The sequence below is a fragment of the Bactrocera neohumeralis genome, chromosome 2 (genome assembly GCF_024586455.1).
Source record: "Bactrocera neohumeralis isolate Rockhampton chromosome 2, APGP_CSIRO_Bneo_wtdbg2-racon-allhic-juicebox.fasta_v2, whole genome shotgun sequence".
Classification (NCBI taxonomy): Eukaryota; Metazoa; Arthropoda; class Insecta; order Diptera; family Tephritidae; genus Bactrocera; species Bactrocera neohumeralis.
This window is the reverse complement of record NC_065919.1, coordinates 27,602,665-27,628,210: the sequence shown is the minus strand read 5'-3', so window position 1 is coordinate 27,628,210 and position 25,546 is coordinate 27,602,665. Positions and strand designations below refer to the sequence as shown.

General features: G+C 38.2%; 1 protein-coding gene across 1 annotated transcript; it reads left to right on the top strand.

The window, feature by feature from the left end:
• Positions 1–6,267: 6,267 nt before the first annotated feature.
• On the top strand, positions 6,268–10,902 carry LOC126751313 (uncharacterized). The gene is made up of 7 exons (XM_050461471.1): positions 6,268–7,129; positions 7,208–7,362; positions 7,430–7,538; positions 8,104–8,204; positions 8,649–8,771; positions 8,828–8,945; positions 10,581–10,902. The coding sequence occupies exons 1-7, from the start codon at positions 6,268–6,270 to the stop codon at positions 10,829–10,831; spliced, it is 1,719 nt and encodes a 572-aa protein (XP_050317428.1). The 3' UTR covers positions 10,832–10,902.
• The last annotated feature ends 14,644 nt before the right edge of the window (positions 10,903–25,546 follow it).

Below are 25,546 nucleotides of genomic sequence, written 5' to 3'. Positions count from 1 at the left end.
AACAAACAGTCGTCGCACTCGCGACTTGGCTCTCACGTCACTGTTGACAGTCATAACTTTGAAGTTGTAGATAATTTCGTCTATTTAGAACCAGTATTAACACCACCAACAATGTCAGCCTGGAAATCCAACGCAGGATTGCTCTTGCCAACAGGTGCTACTTCGGACTAAGTAGGCAATTGAAAAGTAAAGTTCTCTCTCGACGAACAAAAGCCAAACTCAATAAGTCGCTCATAATCCCCGTCCTGCTATATGGTGCAGAGGCTTGGGCGATGACAACAACCGATGAGTCGACGTTACGAGTTATGGACGATTTATGGTCCTATGCGCATTCGCCACGGCGAATATCGCATTGGATGGAACGATGAGCTGTACGAGATATACGACGACATTGACATAGTTCAGCGAATTAAAAGACAGCGGCTACGCTGGCTAGGTCATGTTGTCCGGATGGACGAAAACACTTCAGCTCTGAAAGTATTCAACGCAGTACCCGCCGGGGGAAGCAGAGGAAGAGGAAGACCTCCACTCCATTGGAAGGACCAAGTGGAGAAGGACCTGGCATCGCTTGGAATATCCAATTGGCGCCACGTAGCGAAAAAAAGAAACGACTGGCGCACTGTTGTTAACTCGGCTATAATCGCGTAAGCGGTGTCTACGCCAATTACGAAAAAGAAGAGATAAACATACTTGCCGCTGTTATGTTATAGGTTCTGGAAATTTTCGAAAATTCAAAATATGACGGCTTCAAACAATCAGTTAGTTGGGTAACTGGGATTTCCAACCTATCATATTATATTAAATATAATTTATTATGGAAGAGTTTGTTGGCTTCTCAAGACCTAATCGAAAGTGTAAGACTCCATCTCACAATTTACTCATTTGTATGGTTTCAATAAATCACGATAATTCATAAGTGTAATACGAGTACTATCGACTTCGATTAGGAGCGTTTAGTGAATTTTAGGCATAAGAGAGAGATTTGTGGTCAAAAGAAATTGTTTTCGTTTGGGCGATCAAGAAGTGTATGATTTTGTGTTTACAGACCAGATTTCCAATTTGTTTAGATGACACCTTATCCTGCAGTGGCCCAGAAGCTGTCTTGCTTGTCTCTTGGAGGAAATTATCCACAAGCCGATAAACCAGCTACAAGTGCGTTGCGTTTTAAGCAAGATACTAAAGCTGAGCATGATGAAAAATCATACACAATAAAACCATATACGTAGGTTGCTATATATATATTTCTGGCCTAATAATGTAAATAGGCATATTTATCAGCGAAAATGTTTTTTTATTTTTTTTTAATTTTTTATTTTTTTATTTTTTTTTTATTTATTTTTTATTTTTTTATTTTTTTTTTATTTTTTTTTGTCGATTGCTGTTTGGTTTCGGACTCATACGCATATATCCATGATTCGTCACCTGTGACGATCTTATAAACGTCTTTTGAAGCACCGCGATCGTATTTTTTCAGCATTTCTTTACACCAATCCACACGAGCCTTTTTTTGAGCGATTGTCAAATTGTGCGGGATCCAACCAGAACAAACCTTTTTTACGGCCAGGTGTTCATGCAATATCGAATGTATGCTGGTGGGAGAAATGCATAGGCATGCCTCTATCTGAAGGTATGTTACATGACCGTCTTGCATTATCAGTTCACGTACGGCATCGATGTTTTCTGGCACAACGGCTGTTTTTGGACGACCTTCACGGAATTCGTCTCTGAGCGAGCGTCGGCCACGATTGAATTCGTTGTACCAGTTTTTCACACTGCTATAGGATGGTTCTTCATAGCCATACAAAGATTTTAGTTCATCGATGCACTCTTGTCGTGATAATCCACGTCGAAAGTTGTGAAAAATGATTTTAATTCCCTGTAAATAAAACAATTCAAAATTAAATGACAAAACGTTCTGAGTGATGTTATGCTAAAAAATGTCAAACTTTCCAATGGAAATGTCAGATTGCACCTGACAACACTCAGTGTTGCCCTAGGCCAGAATATATATAGCAGCCCTCGTACTATGTATGTATATTAAGTTGCGGTCAACATAACCCCAAAAATCTGTTTAAATGCAAAAGTCACAAAATTGGCGAGCTGATATTTCCATATTGAACATTTCAATCACCTTTTGTGTTTTCTTTGATTATCACCTTTAAAAACTGTACTTCGCTTATTCCAAACTAAAATTTTTTCAGCAAAAAGTGGCAAGTATATTCATAGAAATTATGATTTTTAATTATTCGTATCTAAAATAATTTGTATACAATTTTCAAAATTGCCAACCACACGCTTTGGAAAATACGAATTTAACGTTATTCAAGCTGTGGATAACTAATTTGTTTTCGCTGTATGTAATTTTATTAATAAATTCTCTCCGCTCTCTTAGGTTGCGGTTTTGATGAACATACTTCAAACTGCTTCATTAGCGAAACCTTACATAAGGATGTGGGTATTTACATACATATATAATTCAAATGATTAAAAATCCGTAGCTACATAAAACCGCATCACGACTTGCATTTAACTTCAACTTGATACTGGTAATGCATCATTAATTGCATTGATTACTAATTGTGGGTAATATGTGTGAATATAAATATAAATTCAATTGTATGTAATTAATACTAAAATTAATAATTATTCGCGGGCGCTTGTTAACCGCGCTAATATTGCCTGCATCACGAAAACAATTAACGATTCAATCAAATTGTTTTTTTTTTTGCTTTTAATTGCAAGCTCAGGGAAATACAGCGCACGTTTGAAAACATAAACTACTCAAAACTAAGAAAGTTTACATTTGCGGAATACAGCTCTCTCCCTTAGCGGTCACAGTATATATTCAAATCATTTTATCGACGCCTTCATGAGTAGCCCTCTGTTCCGATATGTTGAAAGTTTCAACTTCTTCTTTTTTCATTTTCTGCGGTGCCTCTGAAAGAAGTCTTCATAATCTTGCTCAATACCGTCATTTGCATAACGAGTATCCAGCATTAGTTAGACAGCGGTTGTGCACCTTCATGATTTCGATGTCATCCAGGCACTGAAAGTTTTTAAAGCAGCGTGGATTCTTTGCCTTCCTGAATACCAAGTTTAAGAGATTCAGTGGCGTTTGAGCAACACAAAAATGTAATTTGCCACTTCTACGACTTTACACCTGGAACGCTCTTTTCAAAACTGCGGACGTACAGCTGAATTCGAATGCCTAATATTTTTTGAACTTTTGAAGCCATCCATGACTAATGTAAAAAATAGCTTTCTTTCAATTTTCAGAATTAAGGCACTTATTGGTGGTGGTGTCTGTCCTTATTTTAAAGTATGCAGTGTTTTTAATTTTTCAAGTCGAGAAAATTCATCTAGTGGATTTAGCAGCACTAAATTTCGACGCTAAGTTCATCACACGTGACCCTGTTTTCAAATCAACGAGAATTTCAGTTTTATTTTTTAACGTCAAGCACACAGATTTCTTAAAACGTGAACGTGAAACGCCTCATGCAAATTCAAAATTGGAACTGAAATGTTTGCGCGTTCCAGAAACTATAAAAAATCAAGTAATTTATTAAAAAAAAGTTCAGAATTATTTAAAATCGATTTAAAATACATTCAAACATTGAAAGGTTTATTTATAGCTTTCTTGCCTTGTTCGCGTTTTATAATATCCAATGCACAAAAAAGTGTATTCACTTTTCTAGCTGTTCTCGTTTTAGAGTTTAGAGTTGTAGAGTGTTCACGTTTTCGAGAGTGCGCTGTACGTAAATGCTTAAAAAAGCAAACGGATAAGTGGGAAGAGATTAGCACAAGCCTTACGATTATTAAGCGTGAACAACTTAATCCATGTGAAAGTATTTAATTCGAGCCATTATCTCATCATTAGGCCTAAAGAGTTTATTTATAAATATTCAAATTATTTTAAGAAACAGCTTATGACATTTTGGAAATACTTAACTAAAAAGTAGTGGGTAATAGTTTCAGTAACGAAATATTTTTTTTTTTAAGAAATCTTTTATATTTTAGGAATGCTTTAAGAGAAATAAATGAGAGAATCACACACGAAACAAACTGTCAAATTTAATAACGAGGATTTACGTTATGATTGTCATACATTGTGACAAAAAGGTAGCCGGAAATTGTAAATAAAATGCAAAATATTTAATTATTCATCAATATTTATTTTGTCGCCTTCAAAGTAACCCTAGCAGATGTAATACACTTATGCCAATAATACATATGACCTTCATCTCCTTCAGCGAATTTTGTGAATTTCGTACGAACAAGCATGTCAAAAGAGACCTGTTTACGGTACTCTTTTTGAAAGTAATTCAGCTTTATCGGAACGAGTCGACCAAGAACGGGTTTCATACTCAAAATATTCAACAAAATCATTCGAACGGACTCGCCAGAGATGTCAAATTTCTTGCCATTTCTCTGACACTTGCTTGACGATTTTCAAGCGCCATATCCTTCACTTCACAGAACGAGATGTGTCTTCAACGATTTCTTGAACGTCTTTGAAGGCGTTGTACCACTCGTAAGATTGTGTTTTTGATAAAACTTAATTACCGTAAACCATTTCCAATATTCGCAACGATTCCGCACACGAAATTTGTATATATCGATTATAATATTGTCAATCCTTTACTATTTGAACAAAACATATAAATGATTAAATTTATAGTGCGAAGTGAGTAGGCGACAGGGTCTAGAGGAGTTTTTCCTATAAATCTTAGCTATATGAAAAGTGATCTGATCTGAACAATCCACGCGGGGATGAGGTCGTAGCTATGGACAATAATCAACGAAAAATTGTGCGAATAGATCTTGTCAAATAAAAGAGTTTTCCACATAAGAACTGGATTTTGTGCGATCAGTTTGTCTGTTAGCTATATGATACAGTGGTTCGATACCGACGGTTCCAAAAAGGTAAATAGTGTCTTGGTGAAAAAAAGAAACTAAAAGACTAGTTCGAGTTCATGCAGATCATTTATACAGCATACGTATATACCGTGTCTACCAATATGGATGACGAGATTTTGACAGCTCGTGGCGGCCATGTTTGTTTACAGATTTGTGTCAAGTTTTGTCAGTGTGTTCTGTAAGGTTTGCAATTTAATCATGTCACCTTTCACTTTAGTACAACGCATGAAAATATTCCAAGATTATAACGCAAATTCACGTTCTTCGAAAAATCATCTTCTCAGATGAAGCCCATTTCAGGCTTAATAACTTCGTCAACAAACAAAATGGTCGCTGTTGGGGTGAGTCAAATCCTCATGTGGTTGCAATTGCATCCCCAAATTTTACCGTTTGGCGCGGATTATGGTATGGCGGCATCACAGAACCAAATTTCTTTCGAAGGCAGGAAATGCCGTTCCCATTAATAGCGAGCGTTATAACACGATGTTGACCAATTTTTCCCCCGGAATTTGATGAAATCGACGCTGATGATCTCAATTTCCAACAAGACGGTGCGCCGCTTCATGCTTCACGTCACATCAACATATTGCGTGCAAAGTTTGGTGACTCGTTAATTTTAGGAATGGCCTATTCAAAACGCCGCCAAGATTGTGCGATTTAACGTCTCTAGATTATATTCTGGGGATATGTTAAACCAAAGGTTTGCGTCATTCAAGAAGCAACGCTTAAGTAACTCAAAGATAACATTCAGCGGACTGTAGCCAAAATGCTGCACCGGGTCATCGAAAATTGGCGTAAATGGATGGAGGTATCTCTAGGAGAGAAGTGATGGCTATTTGGCAGACATTTTGTTCATATCATAAATGACATAAAATTATCTGCGCAATAAACAAAAGAGAAACCTTTCGGACTATCAAGACTGTCTAATACTTGATCCAGAACACCAGACATTTGCAAATTAAGCGAAATTGTGCTTTCTAAATGGCATACAGTCACTGAGAAGCTTCACTGCGCTTTGTTTTCCGCTTTACTTCTATTTTTTCGTCCATATTTAAAAGTATGTAATATATCACACGGAATTAAAGCATGTTGCAGCAACATGTTTCCCTGCAACATTCAGAAGCATCCTACCATGAAATAAAAAGTGAAGGTTATATTACATGCCATTGTTTTTGTTGCATTACATGAAAAAGACTTGTTGACAATTAATGCTCTAGTAAAGCACGAGAGCCTGACAATGACAGAGAGAGTTGGGAAAATTTATGCTAAGAATTTCGTAAAAGTGAAGCATTATCCGGTAGATGGAGACCAACAGTTTACTGGTGCCAACAGTGTAGAGTGCGGCTTTCGATGAAACGTTTCTTTACTGTACGAATAACCATGCAACACCAGCAGTGTCTTCTCCACTTAAGTTTTTGCGCCGCCTTAGTGGGTGTGATAGGAAATTGCCGAAGTGATTTTGTTACTTTGCGACGGCAAAGTCATTGGACGTTAGGAGATTTTAACGCTACGCCGACAAATAGTCGCAAATTGTTAAATAGTGAGATAAGAGAATGGAACCGCTTTACCGATATAGCCAACCATTATCAACTGCGTTTTAAACCTCTGCGTCTAATGCCACGTTTACTTGAGAATAAAGTGCCACACGTGCCGACATCAACGAAACCCAACGTTACGGATGGGGAAGATGCAGAAACTGATGCAGCTGTAGGAGCAGATACCGAGCAAGCAGCAGATGCGGAGTTGTTAAACAACCCTTTCTCAAATACTCGCGTTCCGCATATACGACCGTATGCCACAAGCACAGTGAGATCGCCCATTAGACCTTCAGCTTTGGTTCCAATACCAGCTGCGAGCTCCAGTCTGATGCCATTGAACATAGCGAATATAGCACAAGCTTCCGATGCCTTGAACTCTATCATGAGACCACCACAAATAGGATTTACAAGGCCGCAGTTGCTCTTTCATGGCGCACCGTTCAAACTTAATTTGTTGCAGCAAAAGCATACGACCAAAAAGACAAAGAGCAAGGGCTTTCTCAGCCTCTTCGAGGTTATAAAATTCGAGAACACCAAATGCTCGGTGGCTATGGATGAGATCGATATACGAGTACGTGCTTTGGAGGGTATTTGCTATCACGAGTTCGAGTGTAAAAGTTTAGGTGGCGTACCGACCGAACCATGCGCGGAGGGTGTGGGAGTGTGTTGCGTGTGTGAGTGTGTACCAGTGTCATTGTAGACGCTTGTCATAAATGTTTTAATTCATACCTCTTTTTTTTTACAAAATTAAGTTTTGACCGGTTGCGGCGATACAACCAAACAGTCGGTGGTCTACTTTGAAAGCCCAAACTATCCGAATCCAGTACGCGAAATGTTAATTTGTGTGTTGATCATAAATTTACGCGATAATGTGCAGCAATTGCGTTTGGATTTTATTCAATTTGAGGTTAGCTTTATTTTGTTTGCGCGCGTTGAAGCGAGTTAGATGTGTAAAGCTTTCTTTTCTTCCGCAGATTAATCGCCCTACCGATGGGGACTGTGTGGAGGATCAATTCATTGTCTCTGGTCAGAACATAAATTTTGCTGTGCCCATTCTATGCGGCATTAACACCGGCCAACATAGTGAGTACCGGAGAATTTTGCATCATAAAAGACGTTTAAGGCTAGCTTCATAGTGGAGAGATTAGTAAAAGCTGCGATTAGTGAGATAAACGTTCGAGTATCTTCATTTTAGTATCAGTTCTTCACTGGGAGTTATATTTTAGTTTCATAAACAAAACAGCCAGAGGTACTGTACCGAAAAAGTTTGCTTTAATATAACCTTTGTTTGTGCTTGATTAAAAAACATCGCTCTTGCTAACTCTAATTCCTTTCTTGTTACAAAAGTCGATTCATAGGAGAGTGTGAGAGCTGCTTAACCGTAGCGTGACTATTTTTAGGGATTTTTGAGCTTTATTTCTTCTTACTGTGTAAATACCGTGAGTACTTAGGTTCCGGATGGAGCCGAAAATCCGAAAATTTTTTTGTAATATTCCTAAATTGAATGAAATTCGCCCGAAATGAGTATCATTGACACTTTTGCCGCGGCGCAGATATCCCAACACTTCACTGTGCCTCTAGTCTTATGAATGGTTTGATTTAAAAATTTTTAAAAAGTTTAAATAATGACAAAAATTTTAAATTTCAGTTTATGTCGATGTCAACAATTCGTTCGAGAGAAAAATTTATTTGTCCTTCATTACCAAACTGGCCAACGGAGATCGTGCCTTCAATATAAAAATATTACAGGTATTATATGAAGGAATTGTGTGCCGTAAACGAGTAAAAAAGAGTTGAATTTTTAATTAGGAGGTAACCCCCAAACAGCATATTTTAATTTTTTTTTTTTAGTACTCATGCCCAACCGATGCTACGGCTGCTACTTTCAGCGATTTTATCGATTTCGACGACAGGCCTTCCATCGTTGAGCGGTGGAAATGGAAACTGTAATAAACTTTTTAAACCTTTACGTTGTAATATGTAATACATTTTAAAAGAAACGACAATCAATCAAACACGGCTTAACATTTTTTTTACGCGCTTTCAAACTAGCGAAAATACCGGCAACATTAATAAATCTATTTCGTATTAAATTTTAAACCTTCGTTGTAATATGTAATACATTTTAATGGTTTAACATTTTTTTTTTTAAAGGTGGCAACATTAGTTATTAAATTTTATGTCCGCTTTCAGTTGGAGAGCGACTTGGCCCCTGAGGGTTGTTTGCAGTTTTACACAGAAAACGATGGCGAGGTGAAGTCATTCAACTATGATGCCGACGGCGCTTTTGTCAACAAGGCGGGCGCAACATATTTCGTAAAATTATATTGTAATCATTTCCGATGTGATTACAAACAAAGTTTTAATTACAGAATAATCTAAATTATGTAATTTGTCTACAACGATCCAAGGATATGTGTTCGGTTAGTTACAACACCGAGCTAAATGGTGGCGAACAACTCGATTTTCAAATCACTAACAAAGACGAAGGTTGGTAAATACTAAAAAAATAATAATTATTCCTGGAGAATTTGACATGCCTACCTTGAGATTAAGCTTTTACAAGAAAACCGTTGAAATTCAATCCAGCTTTGAAAACGGCTTCAAAAACTATTCACATTAGGGTCTATTCCCGGCCTTTGGGCATAAATTGAAGTTCAACAAGAAAACTAAAAGCTGACATATTTTTTTACTCTTGCAACATGTTACTACAGAGTAAAATAGTTTTGTTCACCTAACGGTTTTAAGTATTCCCTAAAACTAATCGAAATAAGGTTATACACATATATATATATATATATGAAGGATCAGGATTCCGAGAGTAGTTGAAATCTGGGTGACTGTCTGTCCGTCCGCCCGTCCGTGCAAGCTGTAACTTGATTAAAAATTGCGATATCTTGATGAGTAAACAAAAAAGTACAAGCATCCTGATATAGGCCATACGATTGCGAGTCACCAACAGCAAAGGCAAGGGCTGGCGAGTACATCAAGCTTATGGTGGTGAGTACGCCTACGTTGGTGGTGAGCGCTGATGCTAAGGCCCATCATACGATTTGAGGCAGCCCCGACATAAATCAGCGAAGTGTGTACCAACTCTACCCTTTTTTACTAAGTATTCTAGTGGTAGCTAATCGAGTTAGAGTTGCTTTGAAAAGACCCACGTGGTGGCGAGACTCAGGGAACCCCGCTTCGTCCACTCTAATTTGCAAAATTAGGGTAGAGAGGACGGACAATTGCTGGGATTCATTAGAAGACCTAGTCAGTGTGCACTATCCAGGTATGCGGTAAATCCTAGCTATGAAGAGAATAGTGCGGTCCCAAAGACATCTTTACGGAGAATAAAATTGAATGGGCGATCTGCTCATTCGACCCATACAAATCTCCCGGCACGGACGGAAACATTTCTGCACTGCTACAGAAAGCGCATTGTCTATCCGTGCCGATTTTTTGGGAATGCATGAAGTTCAGCTATGTGGCACACTGATGGAGAGAAGCAAATTCATTAAAAAAGATTAAAACCTATGTTGCACTAGCTTACTGCTTCTTAGTTAGGAGATCTTTTTACTGATAAGTTCTCTTAATATTCCGCCTTTCCTTTCAACTAGCCAGCACTACAATATATACAAACTTGGTATATCTCTTTATAATGGGAGAAAAGAAACCCTTGACTGATCCTATTTTCGAAAATATAATGATAGTTGCGTGGGAAAAGCTCTTAGTATATAGCTTACTACTACTACTACTGTTTTCACTGCAAGGACGGTCTAAGCTAATACTTCCTTTGAAGAAAGCAGCTCTAAATAAGATCTTAAAAGAGTTCATCCAATTTTAGTCATGTGAAAAATCGATGATTCAAATCATGGAGTTATATCAAAAGATCGGCAGTTGAGAGTATGTAATAAATTGTGGAATAAATTGAAGTTTTTGGAGCCATTGATTGAATTCGATCTACTCATATGAATACATCATGCCCACACCAAAAGTATCCAAGTAAATAGTTTAAAATTGTCTTTAAAAAATTGGATCCATCTGCAGGCATTTCTCTTTACGTTAAAAATTTAATAAATCAACCCTTTCTTCACGCACTTATGTATATTCCTAACATTTCTATTTACCACCTTACAGACGAAGTCGACTTGGTGCCGGATGGTCAGGCGGGTGCTGGTATTTTTAATTGTCCCGACGATTATATCGCCATCAATCAAGTGCGGCTCTGCGGCGAGCGCTTCAACGATGGCACCGTTTCGGACGACTTCACTCAAAATGCACCGGTTAAGGACGTCGCAGCGGGACCAATTATATTACCAGTGCGCAGCGATGAGGAGTATGTGGGTCGCGGCTTTCACCTAATCTACAAACAGGAGTTATGCATTTGAGGCAAAACGGAGTTACTCGTTTCATTTTGTCCCTTTTTGCATGCAATGCTTGGTTCCTTTTATTCTTTTGTGATCATTCTCCATTATCTATTGTGGAATTTTGCTGGATTTGCATGTGGCAAAATAAAAAGTGTAAACACATGACAAATTTCGTGTTATGTACATATATACATATGTATATATATGTAGGGTGCATATGTATGAAGAAATTAAGTGTTCGCTTTGGTGGGCTGAAAGACTTACTTGTTCCAGTTACGCTTGATAATTTGAATTGCAAACTATGGTCATGGGAAAATGTGGCGCTTCTCCAGCTTAGAGTGTCTACAGCACAAATTCTACATTGTTGTAATTGTTGTATGTGTTATTTATTTGGTAGGCGCCTCTAGAGAATAGCTACAGTGGATCAAAAGAGTACTCGAACAAAGTAAAGTAAAATGCCTGCGCAAGCTTTTTCCGTTGGACAATATGATTCTTGGTTTGTCGCAATATTGGGTCTATGGTTCTTGGTCGGGATTTTAACCGTTATTATAAGTTTAGAGATAGCAAGCGGAGGCTTAAAGTCATCCCAGTAACTTGGAAGCCTAAACTTTAAAGACTTTCTTCTTCTTCTTCTTAATTGGCGTAGACACCGCTTACTCGATTATAGCCGAGTTAACAACAGCGCGCCAGTCGTTTCTTTTTTTCGCTACGTGGCGCCAATTGGATATTCCAAGCGAAGCCAGGTCCTTCTCCACTTGGTCCTTCCAACGGAGTGGAGGTCTTCCTTTTCCTCTGCTTCCCCCGGCGGGTATGGCGTCGAATACTTTCAGAGCTGGAGTGTTTTCGTCCATCCGGACAACATGACCTAGCCAGCGTAGCCGCTGTCTTTTTAACTATGTCAATGAGGTCGTATATCTCGTACAGCTCATCGTTCCATCCAATGCGATATTTGCCGTGGCCAATGCACAAAGGACCATAAATCTTTCGCAGAATTTTTCTCTCGAAAACTCGCAACGTCGACTCATCGGTTGCTGTCATCGCCCAAGCCTCTGCACCATACAGCAGGACGGGAATTATGAGCGACTTATAGAGTTTGGCTCTTTAAAATCTTTAGGATATTAAAAAAAACTTAAAGAAAAAATTAGATGGTCTACTGAATCTTGGGCCATCATATTAAGACCGAACGTGGACGATATATACTATATTTTCGAGAAATCCAATCGCAAAAATCACATATGCTGGATTCGAGTTGCTTGGCTCAGATTATGGAGTTATCCTTTATGCGCTTTCTGGCAGAGCACTTTTAACTATATTCACATGAGCTCGTTAGGCAATTTTTTTGCTTTGCAGTATATGGAAATATAAAAAAATTCAGCTCTTACAGACTGTTTTATAATTTAAATATCAGATTCTTTAGGCTAATGGAACCACAAATGAGTCTTTTATCGAACATTTCGGTCGATCCCTCCTGTCTGTAACAAAAGCAAGTTGTACTATTTTTCAAATTTATCAGACTATATTTTGCAGACACTGTTCAAGTTGTTGTTGCTGCTTCACTGACTTATGTGATACTCGTATGCATATCATAAACGTAAGTATGTATGTATGGCACGTATGTAGGCACGTATCGCCCATTGTCCCTTTGTGGGGCTGGCGCATGCGCTTGCGCTTGCCATGATTTATGTTGGACACCATTGGTGGTTTTGTCAATAGCGACTTTCCCACCACTTTACTATTGTATGTTGATTTGATTCGTTCGGCAGTCAGTTAGTTGGTTGATCGTCAACGTTGTCAACACCCGGCTGAGTGCAACACGACGACGTTTAGCCAAAGCCGTTGACTGATCCACTGATCGTGTCATACTCGTATAAGCGGTAGTTTCTCTTCCGCTTTGTTGGCGATGTCTGGTGCAGACAGTCAGTCAGTCGGTGCACGCGTATGTATGTATATATATTAGATATTATGCGCTTTGCCGACATCAAAAACATTTCTAGCGATCTCGGTGTTTGCCTTTGGCGTCACCGACGCCATCGTCGACGTGTGTCAAAGCGTTTCGAATTTGATTTCGGCACATTTTGGCATATGTCAAGGAGCCACCTACGGTACAGCGCCAGCACTCACAGTCCGCCGTACTTTAGTTGGATTTTAGGAAAGTTCGAAGTTCGTACTTTTATTGCTCACTTTTTTGTCGCCTTTTTTCCCCGGTTTTCGTTTTGTGGGGCGTTGCTTTTATGATTGTTGTTTATTCGTAGCTGGTTGCTTGTGTTGACAGGTTTTTCACATTTTAGTTCTGCATCCAAAGTTGAAATTTATGTATAATTCGGCTTAACTGTGACAACATCAAGATTCAGATATCCATTGCGAGATAAATGTGTAATTCCTTTTGGGCTTCACCCACATTTTCTCCTCACTTTGCATATTCTCTCGTAGTTATTGGGAAACATCTGCATGTTCGCTGTTTTTTGTTCTTATTTTACTAATTTCGTTTTGCTGTCGTCATTTATGATAAACTTGGAAATTAACCCACGCCTTCTTTTCTTTTATGTAACGGCAGTTTAACATACATTTGCATATCCGCATTAATCGCTTTGATTTTAGCTATTTCACCATTGCATTGGCTCACACTCATTTACTCCCGCAATATTTCGTTCTTCGTGGGCCTCCTTCGTAGCGCTCTCGCTTCAATCAATTACTCACACTAATTCAATAATTGTCACGAGTATACTTTTGTACTTTAGTGCCACAATTATTAAATTATGTGAAAAGATGTTGACTCACAATTTAAAACATAATCGTTGCCCATACAGTTGTTGTAGCTGCTTGAGAAACTCTGCTTAGCTGAGAATAGAGAAACTATTTCAACTTGGATAGGACAATATGAAGATATTTAGTGTTCCCAGACGTTAGAAATATGCTACCTTACGGTTTAAGACCGAGGATGGTATGTTGGTAGGAACGAGATTGATCATTACTTCTTCTGAAAGCCATTTTCTTACTCTTATGGGTCCGTAAACCTTTCCTGGAATTTTTCGCTCGACCCCTTTAGTTATATATATGTATTTCGGTCGATCCCTCCTGTCTGTAACAAAAGTAGTAGCATTTTGATTAGGACATTTTCAGGTTGTTCAAAATTAGAGTAGAATACCAAAATTCTGACAATAGATCTGATTAGATATTTTCAGCAATTGATCATCCAAGACTCTCTCAATAGTTCCAGATATATTTGATCTTCCAAAACAAGATATGCATAAGAATTACGCCAATCGAACATATATAGTTGTAGAACTGTGTTTTTAATCTCAATTAGAACGTATGTTCGTGTTAATGTTTTTATGAAGACATAACTTTAGCGTCTCCATTTAACAATATAAATAAAAGTTTGTCTTTAAAATAAGTTATGTAGCAATGAATGTACTTTCCACTAATTTGCTCTTACAGTTTCTTCAAATATGTTTAAATTATGTATATCTTTTGTCTCCCTCTTTGCTTCCCTTCGATTCTTAGTCTCTCATGAGTTATTTCTCATTGAGAGCCTGCTTAGTCTCAATCTGATTCAAATCAACTCATATTCAAATAGTCTTGATCGATTTCTGGACTTAGTCTTTCTCGCCGACCATTTAAACATTAGGTTCCTTGATGGATTCTCTTCAATTACTCCAGCTGCCATTCATTATTCTTCGTTAGCGTTTGAGGTGGATACTTACCTTTTCGCTCCTGTCAAACCTATTGACGAGCTTGGTTTTAATTTTGCATTTTGTGATTTTGCACGGCTCAACAATCTGCTCATTGAGTTTAAATGGGATGATTTACTTTCTGGGCCAGATACTGCTAATAGTTTTTCCATTTTTAAGAAATCAATTCAAGAATTTGTCGTCATAATATCCCGGTTAAACATATAAACCCTTATAAGCTACCATGGTATGCTAAGGATCTCAAACGCTTGAAAAATCTTAGAAATAAATACTATAGAAAATTCTCTTCAAAATCTCATGTTTCGTTTGTCCAATTTCAGCACTACACAAAACTGTTCAATGATTTGGATAAGTTTCTCTATAAAAGGTTTATTAACAGCACGGAGTCTAACATTAAGTCGAACTCAAAGCCTTTTTGAAACTTTGTAAAATCTAGAAGAGTGTGTTCGGCCATTCCTTCTGCTTTACGTTGGGTTGATAAGTCGGCATGCACTCCCAAATTCCTAACTTGTTTGCTAAATTCTTCAAATCAAATTATGAACACGATGAGCCACTTTCGGCTAATAATTTCCCATCCCTAAATTTTGGCACACTGTGTCTTTCACAGGATGATATTACCAAGGCTAATACTGATATTAAGCCTTCTTTCAAAATTGGATCTGGATGAGCTCCCGTCTGTACTTTTAAAAAATTGTCCTGCCTTAATATGTATATCCTCTCATGCTTCTCTTAAATATGTCTCTGTCCTCTGTTCTTAAAGGTGGTAGAAGGGATTTAGTCTCCAATTACCGGCCTATTTCTAAACTTTCTACTATTTCGAAAAGTTTTGAGTGTTCTGTTAAAAATAAATTATTTTTTGCTGTAAAATTATTAATTAACGTTAATCAGCATTGGTTTGTATCTGGTCGTTCCATTGAGTCAAATTTAGCGGTTTTTAGCGATTATTGCATGTCTGCCTTCTCCGCTGGATTTCAAGTAGATTGTGTTTACACAGATTTCTCTAAAGCCTTTGATAAAGTTTCACAAATATTCTAATTAAAAAATTATCATCTTTAGGCTTTCATTCTGTCTTCTTGCAGTAGATTAAGTCATATTTGCACAATAGACAATATGTTGTTATTGTTGATGGGGTGTCATCCGATTCATTCATTGCGTCTTCTGGTCGGTCTATTCGCCTAATTTTTAGTGAAACCCCATATCTCGGGACCTGACCGACCGATTTCGAAAAAAACTTGGTACGTAACATTTCTATCATATTCCTATACCAAAAAACAAATCGGACTACAAACACGCCTACTTCCCATATAACACAATTTTAAATTCCATTCCAATACTTCTCTTAGCCCCCATATACTTAATATAAAGATTTTTGAATTTCCATGTGACTTTGTACCGCGTATATCGGCCAATATATGAGTTATCTCAATGAAAATGAGATAGCGTGTTTCACTGATAACATTGTGTCTTTATGCCTAAAATTAATAAAATTGGGCAGAAACTTGACCTAGCCCCTATATAACTTATATCAGAATTTTCGAACATTCGTGTGACTTTACTCTAGATTATTCTAGATCTTTGTTGTTGCTTGCTTTCCGATGCTCGGAATTTCGTAGCGATCATTTGCGATCAGTAGTGAGCGATTATCGCAGAGATTGTCTAGCGGATCAGAAATCGAACACAAAATCAAAGCAAAAACAATTATGAAAGCAAACAACTGAATTTTCAGCAATTTAGAAGCTGAGCACGCTAAGCAACGAGGGAAAATGCTTACATACATATATGTACATAGTATCTTCAATTTGATAAGACTTCACTGGCTGACAGGCGCTCCATATTGCTTGCAACCGTTGTCAAGACATGAAGCTATGCCGTAGGTGCACTGAAAGAAAAATATATGGCAAATTTCAAGTTATTAGAAATTTTTCTAAAACCTAAAACCCAACTTCAGTTCCACCGAAGATATAAAGTTTCACAAAAGTTTCCATACAAGAACTTTTCGGTTAGTTTGGCAACTATACTCGAATGCTGTTGTGGTTGGATCTCAATAATGTTGTCGGAGATTGCTCCGTTTTCATGGACAATATTCCGTGCCGAATTTCGTGAAGATATCCATCTTTTCCATACAAAAACTTTATTTTGACCTTTATATTTCGGGATTTGGCAACACCAGTGTTGCAAGCTGGTCGTAAAGTTTGACATTTTTGATATTATACATACATACTCAGAATGTTGTGACATACGACCTGTACTTGTGTTGTTTATAGTAACTTTATCTCGGGTAAAAATTTGAACAATAAAAAACTTTCACGCGATTATTTTTACAACTTTCGACGTGGATTAACTCATCAACAGTACATTGGTGAACTTAATTCATTTTCTGGCGATGAAGCTTCATCAAAGATCAGTGTTAATCTATGATATACTGGATTCAATCGAGGTCGCAGATCACTCTTAGATGGATTTCGTTTTTCGACATTTCATGAGGCGATTGATGTGTTCAGAAGGCATGTTTTGGAGAAACCTCAACCAAGATGGCAAAAGTGCTTCAGAAATTCAGAAAAATAACAAATTTGGCTTTAATATCATATCTTCGAATAGATAATTGAGAGCCGCTTAGTAAATATACCCACTAATTTAGTGAAATTAAAATATACCGAAGTAACACTGAGTTTGTTCAATCCCAGATATCGTTAAACTTGGGTTATATCAGTCCGAAAGACTTCAGTACAAATTCGATTGAGCGAGCTATATCGTACACAGAGACGAATTGACAACAGTTCAATAAACAAGTCGGTAAACCCGACGAATATTAAATAAATTGTTAAACAATTCATACGACTTGACTACTTAATCTCCCTCGCTTAACTCTGTTGTCTAACTCAAGAATTTGTCGGTTCGTTTCTTCAAAATTTAGAAAGTAGTAAAGTGAGTAAATACAGTGGCCATATAAAGGAGCGCACGTTTGGTGTGGGATTCGTGGTGGGAGAGAGTTTCCGTCGCCGAGGACTATCATTCACGCCGGTGGATGAATGTCTAGCCACAATCCGCATCAAAGCAAGGTTCTTCAACATATCGCTGATCTGCGCCCACACCCCGATGCAAGCAAGGACGATGTGACCAAAGATGCCTTCTATGAGCGTTTGGAGCGCACTTATGAGAGCTGCTCCCGCCACGATGTCAAAATCGTGCTTGGCGACTTTAACGCCAGGGTGAGCAAAGAAGGTATCTTTGGCGCAACAGTCGACGAAACATCACCAAATGGGTTGAGGCTGATTGACTTCGCTGGGACTCGAAATATGGTTATCTGTAGTACTAGATTCCAGCACAAGAAAATACATCAAGCTACCTGGCTGTCTCCAGATCGAAAAACTACCAACCAGATCGATCATGTTGTGATAGACGGAAGACACGTCTCCAGTGTTTTAGATGTGCGTGCGCTCCGAGGTCCTAACATCGACTCAGACCACTATCTTGTTGCAGCCAAGATTCGCACCCGCCTCTGCAGCAGCAAAACGCTCGCCAACAAACACAAGGAAGGTTCGACGTCGAGAAGCTGCAATCACAACAGACAACCGAACGGTTTTCTACTCGGATTGCACTCCTGCTCTCTGAGAGCACTCGTCAACAACTCGGTATAAGGGAACTGTGGGACGGCATTTCAAATTCCTTACGTACAGCTGCAACCGAAACAATTGGTTTTCGGAAAATGCAAAAGAACAGCTGGTACGACGAGGAGTGCCGTGTCGCAGCGGAGAGAAAACAGACTGCCTACCTCGCAACGTTACCATCGACCACAACACGAGTGGGATGGGATATATACCGAGAGTTGAAGAGGAAACGAGACGCATTTTCAGACAGAAAAAGAAAGAGGCTGAAATGCGTGAGTACGAAAAGCTTGATAAGCTGGCCGACAGGGGTAATACTCGAAAATTCTACGAAAAAATGCGGCGGCTTACAGAAGGTTTCAAGACCGGAGCATACTCTTGTAGAACCCCTAAAGGTGATCTAGTGACCGATGCCCAGAGCATACTTAAATTATGGAGGGAACACTTCTCCAGCCTGCTGAATGGCAGTGAATGCACAACGCCAGGAGAAGGCGAACCCGATTCCCCAATCGATGACGATGGAGCAGACGTTCCATTGCCCGACCATGAAGAAGTTCGAATAGCAATTACCCGCCTGAAGAACAACAAAGCGGCGGGGGCCGATGGATTGCCGGCCGAGCTATTCAAACACGGCGGCGAAGAACTGATAAGGAGCATGCATCAGCTTCTTTGTAAAATATGGTCGGACGAAGCTATGCCCAATCCATAAAAAGGAGACCCCACAATCTGCGCCTACTACCGTGGGATTAGCCTCCTCAACATCGCATATAAGGTTCTATCGAGCGTATTGTGTGAAAGATTAAAGCCCACCGTCAACAAACTGATTGGACCTTATCAGTGTGTCTTCAGACCTGGAAAATCAACAACCAACCAGATATTCACCATGCGCCAAATCTTGGACGCACCACCTCTTCGACGATTTCAAAGCTGCTTTCGACAGCACGAAAAGAAGCTGCCTTTATGCCGCGATGTCTGAATTTGGTATCCCCGCAAAACTAATACGGCTGTGTAAACTGACGTTGAGTAACACCAAAAGCTCCGTCAGGATCGGGAAGGACCTCTCCGAGCCGTTCGATACCAAACGAGGTTTCAGACAAGGCGACTCCCTATCGTGCGACTTCTTCAACCTGCTTCTGGAGAAAATAGTTCGAGCTGCAGAACTAAATAGAGAAGGTACCATCTTTTATAAGAGTGTACAGCTGCTGGCGTATGCTGATGATATTGATATCATCGGCCTTTACACCCGCGCCGTTAGTTCTGCTTTCTCCAGGCTGGACAAGGAAGCACAAAAAATGGGTCTGGCAGTGAACGAGGGCAAAACGAAATATCTCCTGTCATCAAACAAACAGTCGTCGCACTCGCGACTTTGGCTCTCACGTCACTGTTGACAGTCATAACTTTGAAGTTGTAGATAATTTCGTCTATTTAGGAACCAGTATTAACACCACCAACAATGTCAGCCTGGAAATCCAACGCAGGATTGCTCTTGCCAACAGGTGCTACTTCGGACTGAGTATGCAATTGAAAAGTAAAAGTCCTCTCTCGACGAACAAAAGCTAAACTCTATAAGTCGCTCATAATTCCCGTCCTGCTATATGGTGCAGAGGCTTGGGCGATGACAACAACCGATGAGTCGACGTTACGAGTTTTCGAGAGAAAAATTCTGCGAAAGATTTATGGTCCTTTGCGCATTGGCCACGGCGAATATCGCATTCGATGGAACGATGAGCTGTACGAGATATACGACGACATTGACATAGTTCAGCGTATTAAAAGACAGCGGATACGCTGGCTAGGCCATGTTGTCCGCATGGATGAAAACACTCCAGCTCTGAAAGTATTCGACGCAGTACCCGCCGGGGAAGCAGAGGAAGAGGAAGACCTCCACTCCGTTGGAAGGACCAAGTGGAGAAGGACCTGGCTTCGCTTGGAATATCCAATTGGCGCCACGTAGCGAAAAGAAGAAACGACTGGCGCGCTGTTGTTAACTCGGCTATAATCGCGTAAGCGGTGTCTACGCCAATTAAGAAGATATGTAAGTTATATTCGACGAACTCTCGACAAAGCAGTTTCGTTTTTGCCATTATTTCTATATAGTCATGAAATGTTGTTAATTTAAGTGAAATTATACGCTTTTTCAGTGTATTGAAGGAATTTTTCCATCAGCCATCGACTATGAAGCAAACATTGAAATATTTAACATTTTGACGATTTCGTGTACAACAATCAATTGACAAAGCAAACAACAATTTTGCAACTTCTTCGGTATAACTTTTCTTAACATTTTCATTAAGTTAGCTATGCTTTTTATTGTTCCCCTTATGTGAACGTTGTTGCTGTTTTATTGACGGTTTTGCTATTATCTTCAATGTATTACCTGATTGCCGCTCTGATATTTTTGTTATTGGAAAACAATAGGTATATTTACGTCTTTATTTGTTTTCTTCGGTAATCCTTTTGCTTTGGCGCCGTTTGTCACCGGCCACCAAATGAGCTTTAATTGCAAATCGTAAAATGCCTGATTGCAGTGGCAAGCAGACTTTTTGTGGCATATCAAATATGTGAGGCTTTGCAACGAAGACACATAATCATACATATAAGTATGTATGTATGTATATACAATGCAGCATTTTCGTCATTTGGTTTTGAGATTTAAGCTACTGCTGCTTCGATTGCCCTCACTGTCCTTATTTCAAAGCGAATCTTTGCGGTAATGAAGCCTTTTGTTTAATGAAAGTTCGGAGAGAAATCAAGGGAAGTCAAATAAATTTCTGACCCATGAAAGAATGTTTTTTGTTAAAAAATTTTTGCCGAAATTAGCAAAATTATTATTTGGCCACTTTAACTAACAGTGAGTACTTATTTGCCAAAAAAACCGCCGATAAAAATACATTATTTAAGGCATGCTCTAACAAAGTAAGCGCAATGAGAAACAGCGCTAAACGAGGCTATTATAAATATTGGGGTTAGTGAAAGATGGATATAAAATTAGTTGGGTATTCAATTTAATAATTGTGACAAAAAAGTACAATTTTATTTTGTCCGCTTCGAAGTAATCCTCACCAGAGTTAATACACTTATGCCAACGAATTTTCCAGTCTTCGAAGCACTTTTCATAAGCAAGGCTTTACAAAGCGGCAATTTCAGTTTGGGGAACAAGAATCACACGAAACCAAATCATGTATGCTTGAGTTTTTGGTAAAACTGAATCAGCGTAAGCCTTATCTAACATTTTTTATTAAAAAGGCATTTAATGAGTTAATTTGTCTTTTGGATTCTGTTGGAAGTTGTTGATAAGTGAATATATGGAAAATTTTCAAAAAATTGGTCTACAATTTCAAACTTCTTTTTACAAACGCCATCGGAAGATCTATTTATCCTTATTCCAAATCATTACTGTCAGTCTTTTTGTTTTCTTCCTGCTCAGTAAATTCCTTGAGCTCATCATTCAAAAAATTAGCTGGTGTTTCGTGAACTATTTCTTCATTTAAACCGGTTTGTTTTTCTAATTTTATTGTTATTTCCACTATTTCATCCAAAAAGATAATAACAATGTCTTCTCTCTTACTTTTTTCTGGCCAAATGCTCTCCCGTGAACTTTTCATTTCATTCCAAGAATGGCTTAAGTTTTCTACAGCATTCATGGTATTTAATTTACAACGCCTTGATCCATTGGTTGGATTTATGTGAATTCTGATGCACGAAGGCAGGTTGAAATGTAAAAGGGCTCAACCGAAACAGCGCTAAACGAAGCAGCCTTACGTGTGATCTTACTGTACCTATTTATTAGTAATAATGAAATACAGAGTGCACCATGTTTCAAATTAAATGCCGATGATTCCTTCATGAATGTATTCTTCGAGCTGGGAGACTAAATCTGGAGATCCTAGATGCCAGACAATGTCAAATGTTCTTGATAGAAAAGTACAATGGAAGGTTTGCTACTGGAACTGAATAGTTTGATTCGAGCGAAGTTCAGGTGGTACATTTCTATTCAATTCTATTTTTGAGGGCCTTGGTAAGTGAGAAAAAAAATATCATAACTCTCTCCTTACTTTTTCACTTTTAGTTTTCGATAAAAAGGAAGACTGATGTGAGTAATTGTATTCCGAGTCTGGCCATTAGTTTTAACCTTCTCGATTCGATGGCTCTCATCGACTACGATGGGTATGTCCGTCGTCGTAATGTCGAACTATTTCATCTACTTCGTATTGCGAATAATACTTTAACAAACACCTATTTTTTACCCCACCTATTCATCCTTCGAGATGTTGATATACCACCAAAGGGTTCTATTTTGATCCGTTTATTTAAAGTGGACCCATCGTAGATCCTTCAACTTTTTACTCGTTGGGGTTCTCTGTCGAAATTGTTTAGCTGATTAGATTAGACCATATTAGAAGTTAATTGTGACGAATATTTGGAGAATATATAACTTATGCTCGTCAGCTTAGCATATTCTAAATAAATCGAAATCTTTTCGACAACAACATTAAGATTAAGCAACAAATAATAATTTAGAAACGCAAATATTATCAATAACTAAATGGTGTTTGTTGTTTTTGTTCTTACATGTTAGACGGTAATTTTTCTACGCTTTAGAGCCGGTAAGACACGGTGCATTCCACAAGCTCAGCTGCCGCTTATGGTCAGTAAAGTGCCAATGTCAGCAACTTTTCAGCGGCGATAGAAGCAACAAACTTACAATACAGTAACAACAACAATGTTAGTGAGTACATCGCCATGTAAACCGGATTAGCGTGGTGAGGCGCGGATAAGCTCAGTTAAGCTGGTCACAGCCCAAAGCTAAGCACTCCGAATGCCAATTGGCGCATCTTTACATGCCATGCAACAACAAGTATTTTACATATGTATGTTTGTGAAATTGCATGAACTTGACAATTTACGAGCATATATCTATATGGTACATATACATACATATGAGTATGTATTGCATAAGGCCTCGAAGCAAACAAAAATTATTAGAATTATACTTTATTTATCATCTGCATTACGTAAGTTGACAGTTCAAATTGGTTCTGTTTGTTATTTTTTTTATTCCGAAGTTAACTTGGCAAAATCAAAGCTGCAAGTAATGCCTTTGGTATACGAAAATCTCCCATATATGTTGTGTCTTCTCATTTGGGCGCGCAGTGAACTTTATTTCCAAGCTTCAACTTCGCGGCTCCTGTGCTCTTTTAATAATTCTGGGAGAAGCTTGAGCATTATATGCATATATAAATCGGATGTTGTAATAAACAAAACCTCGGTCTCTTTTTCTTCTTCTTAAAATTTTTGTCACAAAATTAATAAATTCTGAAGGAAACCACTGCTTATGTCTTCTTCCTTCCGTCCACCAACTGCTTAAAATACTTTCTCTTTTGGCATGTTGGAGTTGGAGAGGTACTGTGTGGCTTTGAAAATGTCACCCTAGAAAACTACCTATCTTCTTAATATTATTCAAACACATAACATATCTGGCCGGTTGGTCATTTTGAGGGAGTAAGTACTTTGGTAGAGGAGTGCTGCGCCTTGTATCAGTAACTCGAACCCGTAATATATTAAATACCCATTCCAGCTAGGTGAAATTGCTGGAAGTTCCACTAAGATTCACCTCCATTAATATATTTTCAGCAGAAACTTGAATACCTGCAGAGTCACGGTTATTGCCTGAAACGACTTTGCAAGATCGAACAATTCTGTAAGCCAACGAGCCATCGTTAAGTATTAAATTACTCTGATGTGACTACGGTTTAAAGATGTGACCATCCGTAGATCTAAACATACAGAATTTGCGACGAGTTTTGAAAGGCAAGAGTCCGTTGAGTGTTTCCTTTATATTAAGAAACGATTCAGATACTTGTATTTTATACTGAAATGTGAGTTACAATCTTGACATAAACAACGCCGTGGCGTTAGTTATATTAGCTTTCAGGCCTAATGGACAAAATAAATTTAATACTCACGGCAGAACCTTAAATCTAACTTCAGAAAAAAGACGTAAACTTGAAATTGATCACGTCAGTAATTTAAATAAACAAAATTTCTCCAAGAAGTTCCCTGCTGATGGCAAGAGTAGAAAGTTTAATAAGTTTGAGACGTCTAAATCTTGGAATAAATTCATAGGAACTTATTGTTAGCTTCGAAATATGAAACGATTTGATTAAGAAGCAATAGCTCGATTAATTAGCTTGGGAAAGCACCACCTTCTAAAAAGAGTAACAAGTATATGTACATATGTCGCCACGCCCTGATACCTCAGCTTATGTTTGGATGACATTGCATGCTGCTTAACAAGGCAATGCACTAAGCTCTAAAATTTGCTGACAGCGCGCATTAAATCTTGCATTTAACTGCTTCAAAGGTGAGTGGGCAGGTAAATACATTTGTGTTGAAAATATTATATATTTAAATGTACACAGCAACACTGAATTTCAATGAATCTAACGAGTAATTGAATTACTCGCATTTAGTTAGCTGCTTCATCGCATATCTAATTTTAGTGTCTGGGAAAATCTGTGAAATTCGCAAGCAATAATCACAATTAAAATGCATCAGACATGAAAAGTTAAAAAAAATATATATAAAAATGGCGATTTGCATAATTCATTAGCCACGAGAATGGCGTCATATCAATAATGCTTGCAACTGCTGATATTACTAACTAATGAATATTCATATTTACTTACTTTATACTTATTAGTATGTACTATATATAAATAATGGAATATGCAGACGATAGGGCCCGCCTCTTAATAACTCTAAGTTTTTGCTAAAAATTTAGTTGTAATACCGCGAAAAAGGTCAACTTTCATTTCAAGATTTGCTGGGGATACTACAGTTGATGACAGTTTTCCATAGGATCTTGACAGCTCATTCCAGCCATCTAATGTCTTTGTGCATGAATTCGAGCATAAACGTGATAAATCCACTGTAGTTTTTGCTAAAATACCAAGAAAACCCGTTGATATAATAAACTGATTAGTAATAATTCGCTGGGTATTTATTATCAAAATGATTGAGGTCTTAATACAAAACTAACTGAATGTATTTTAATAGCATTAATTCTAATTTTAAAATCATCGCTTTCACAGGAACTTGGCTAAAGCCCCTCATTTTTATACTCTCGCAACAAAGTTGCTAAGGAGAGTATTATAGTTTTGTTCACATAACGGTTGTTTGTAAGTCCTAAAACTAAAAGAGTCAGATATAGGGTTATATATACCAAAGTGATCAGGGTTACGAGTAGAGTTGAAAACCGGATGTCTGTCTGTCCGTCCGTCCGTCCGTGCAAGCTGTAACTTGAGTAAAAATTGAGATATCATTAACTTATTACACGTATTTCTTGGCTCCATAAGAAGGTTAAGTTCGAAGATGGGAAAAATCGGCCCACTGCCACGCCCACAAAATGGCGAAACCGAAAACCTATAAAGTGTCAT

Excerpts from the sequence above, each read along its gene's own strand:
- LOC126751313 (XM_050461471.1), top strand. The coding sequence starts at position 6,268 with ATGAAACGTTTCTTTACTGTACGAATAACCATGCAACACCAGCAGTGT. Across the intron at positions 8,205-8,648 it reads TCAATATAAAAATATTACAG|TTGGAGAGCGACTTGGCCCC; the intron begins GTATTATATGAA and ends GTCCGCTTTCAG. Across the intron at positions 8,946-10,580 it reads AATCACTAACAAAGACGAAG|ACGAAGTCGACTTGGTGCCG; the intron begins GTTGGTAAATAC and ends ACCACCTTACAG.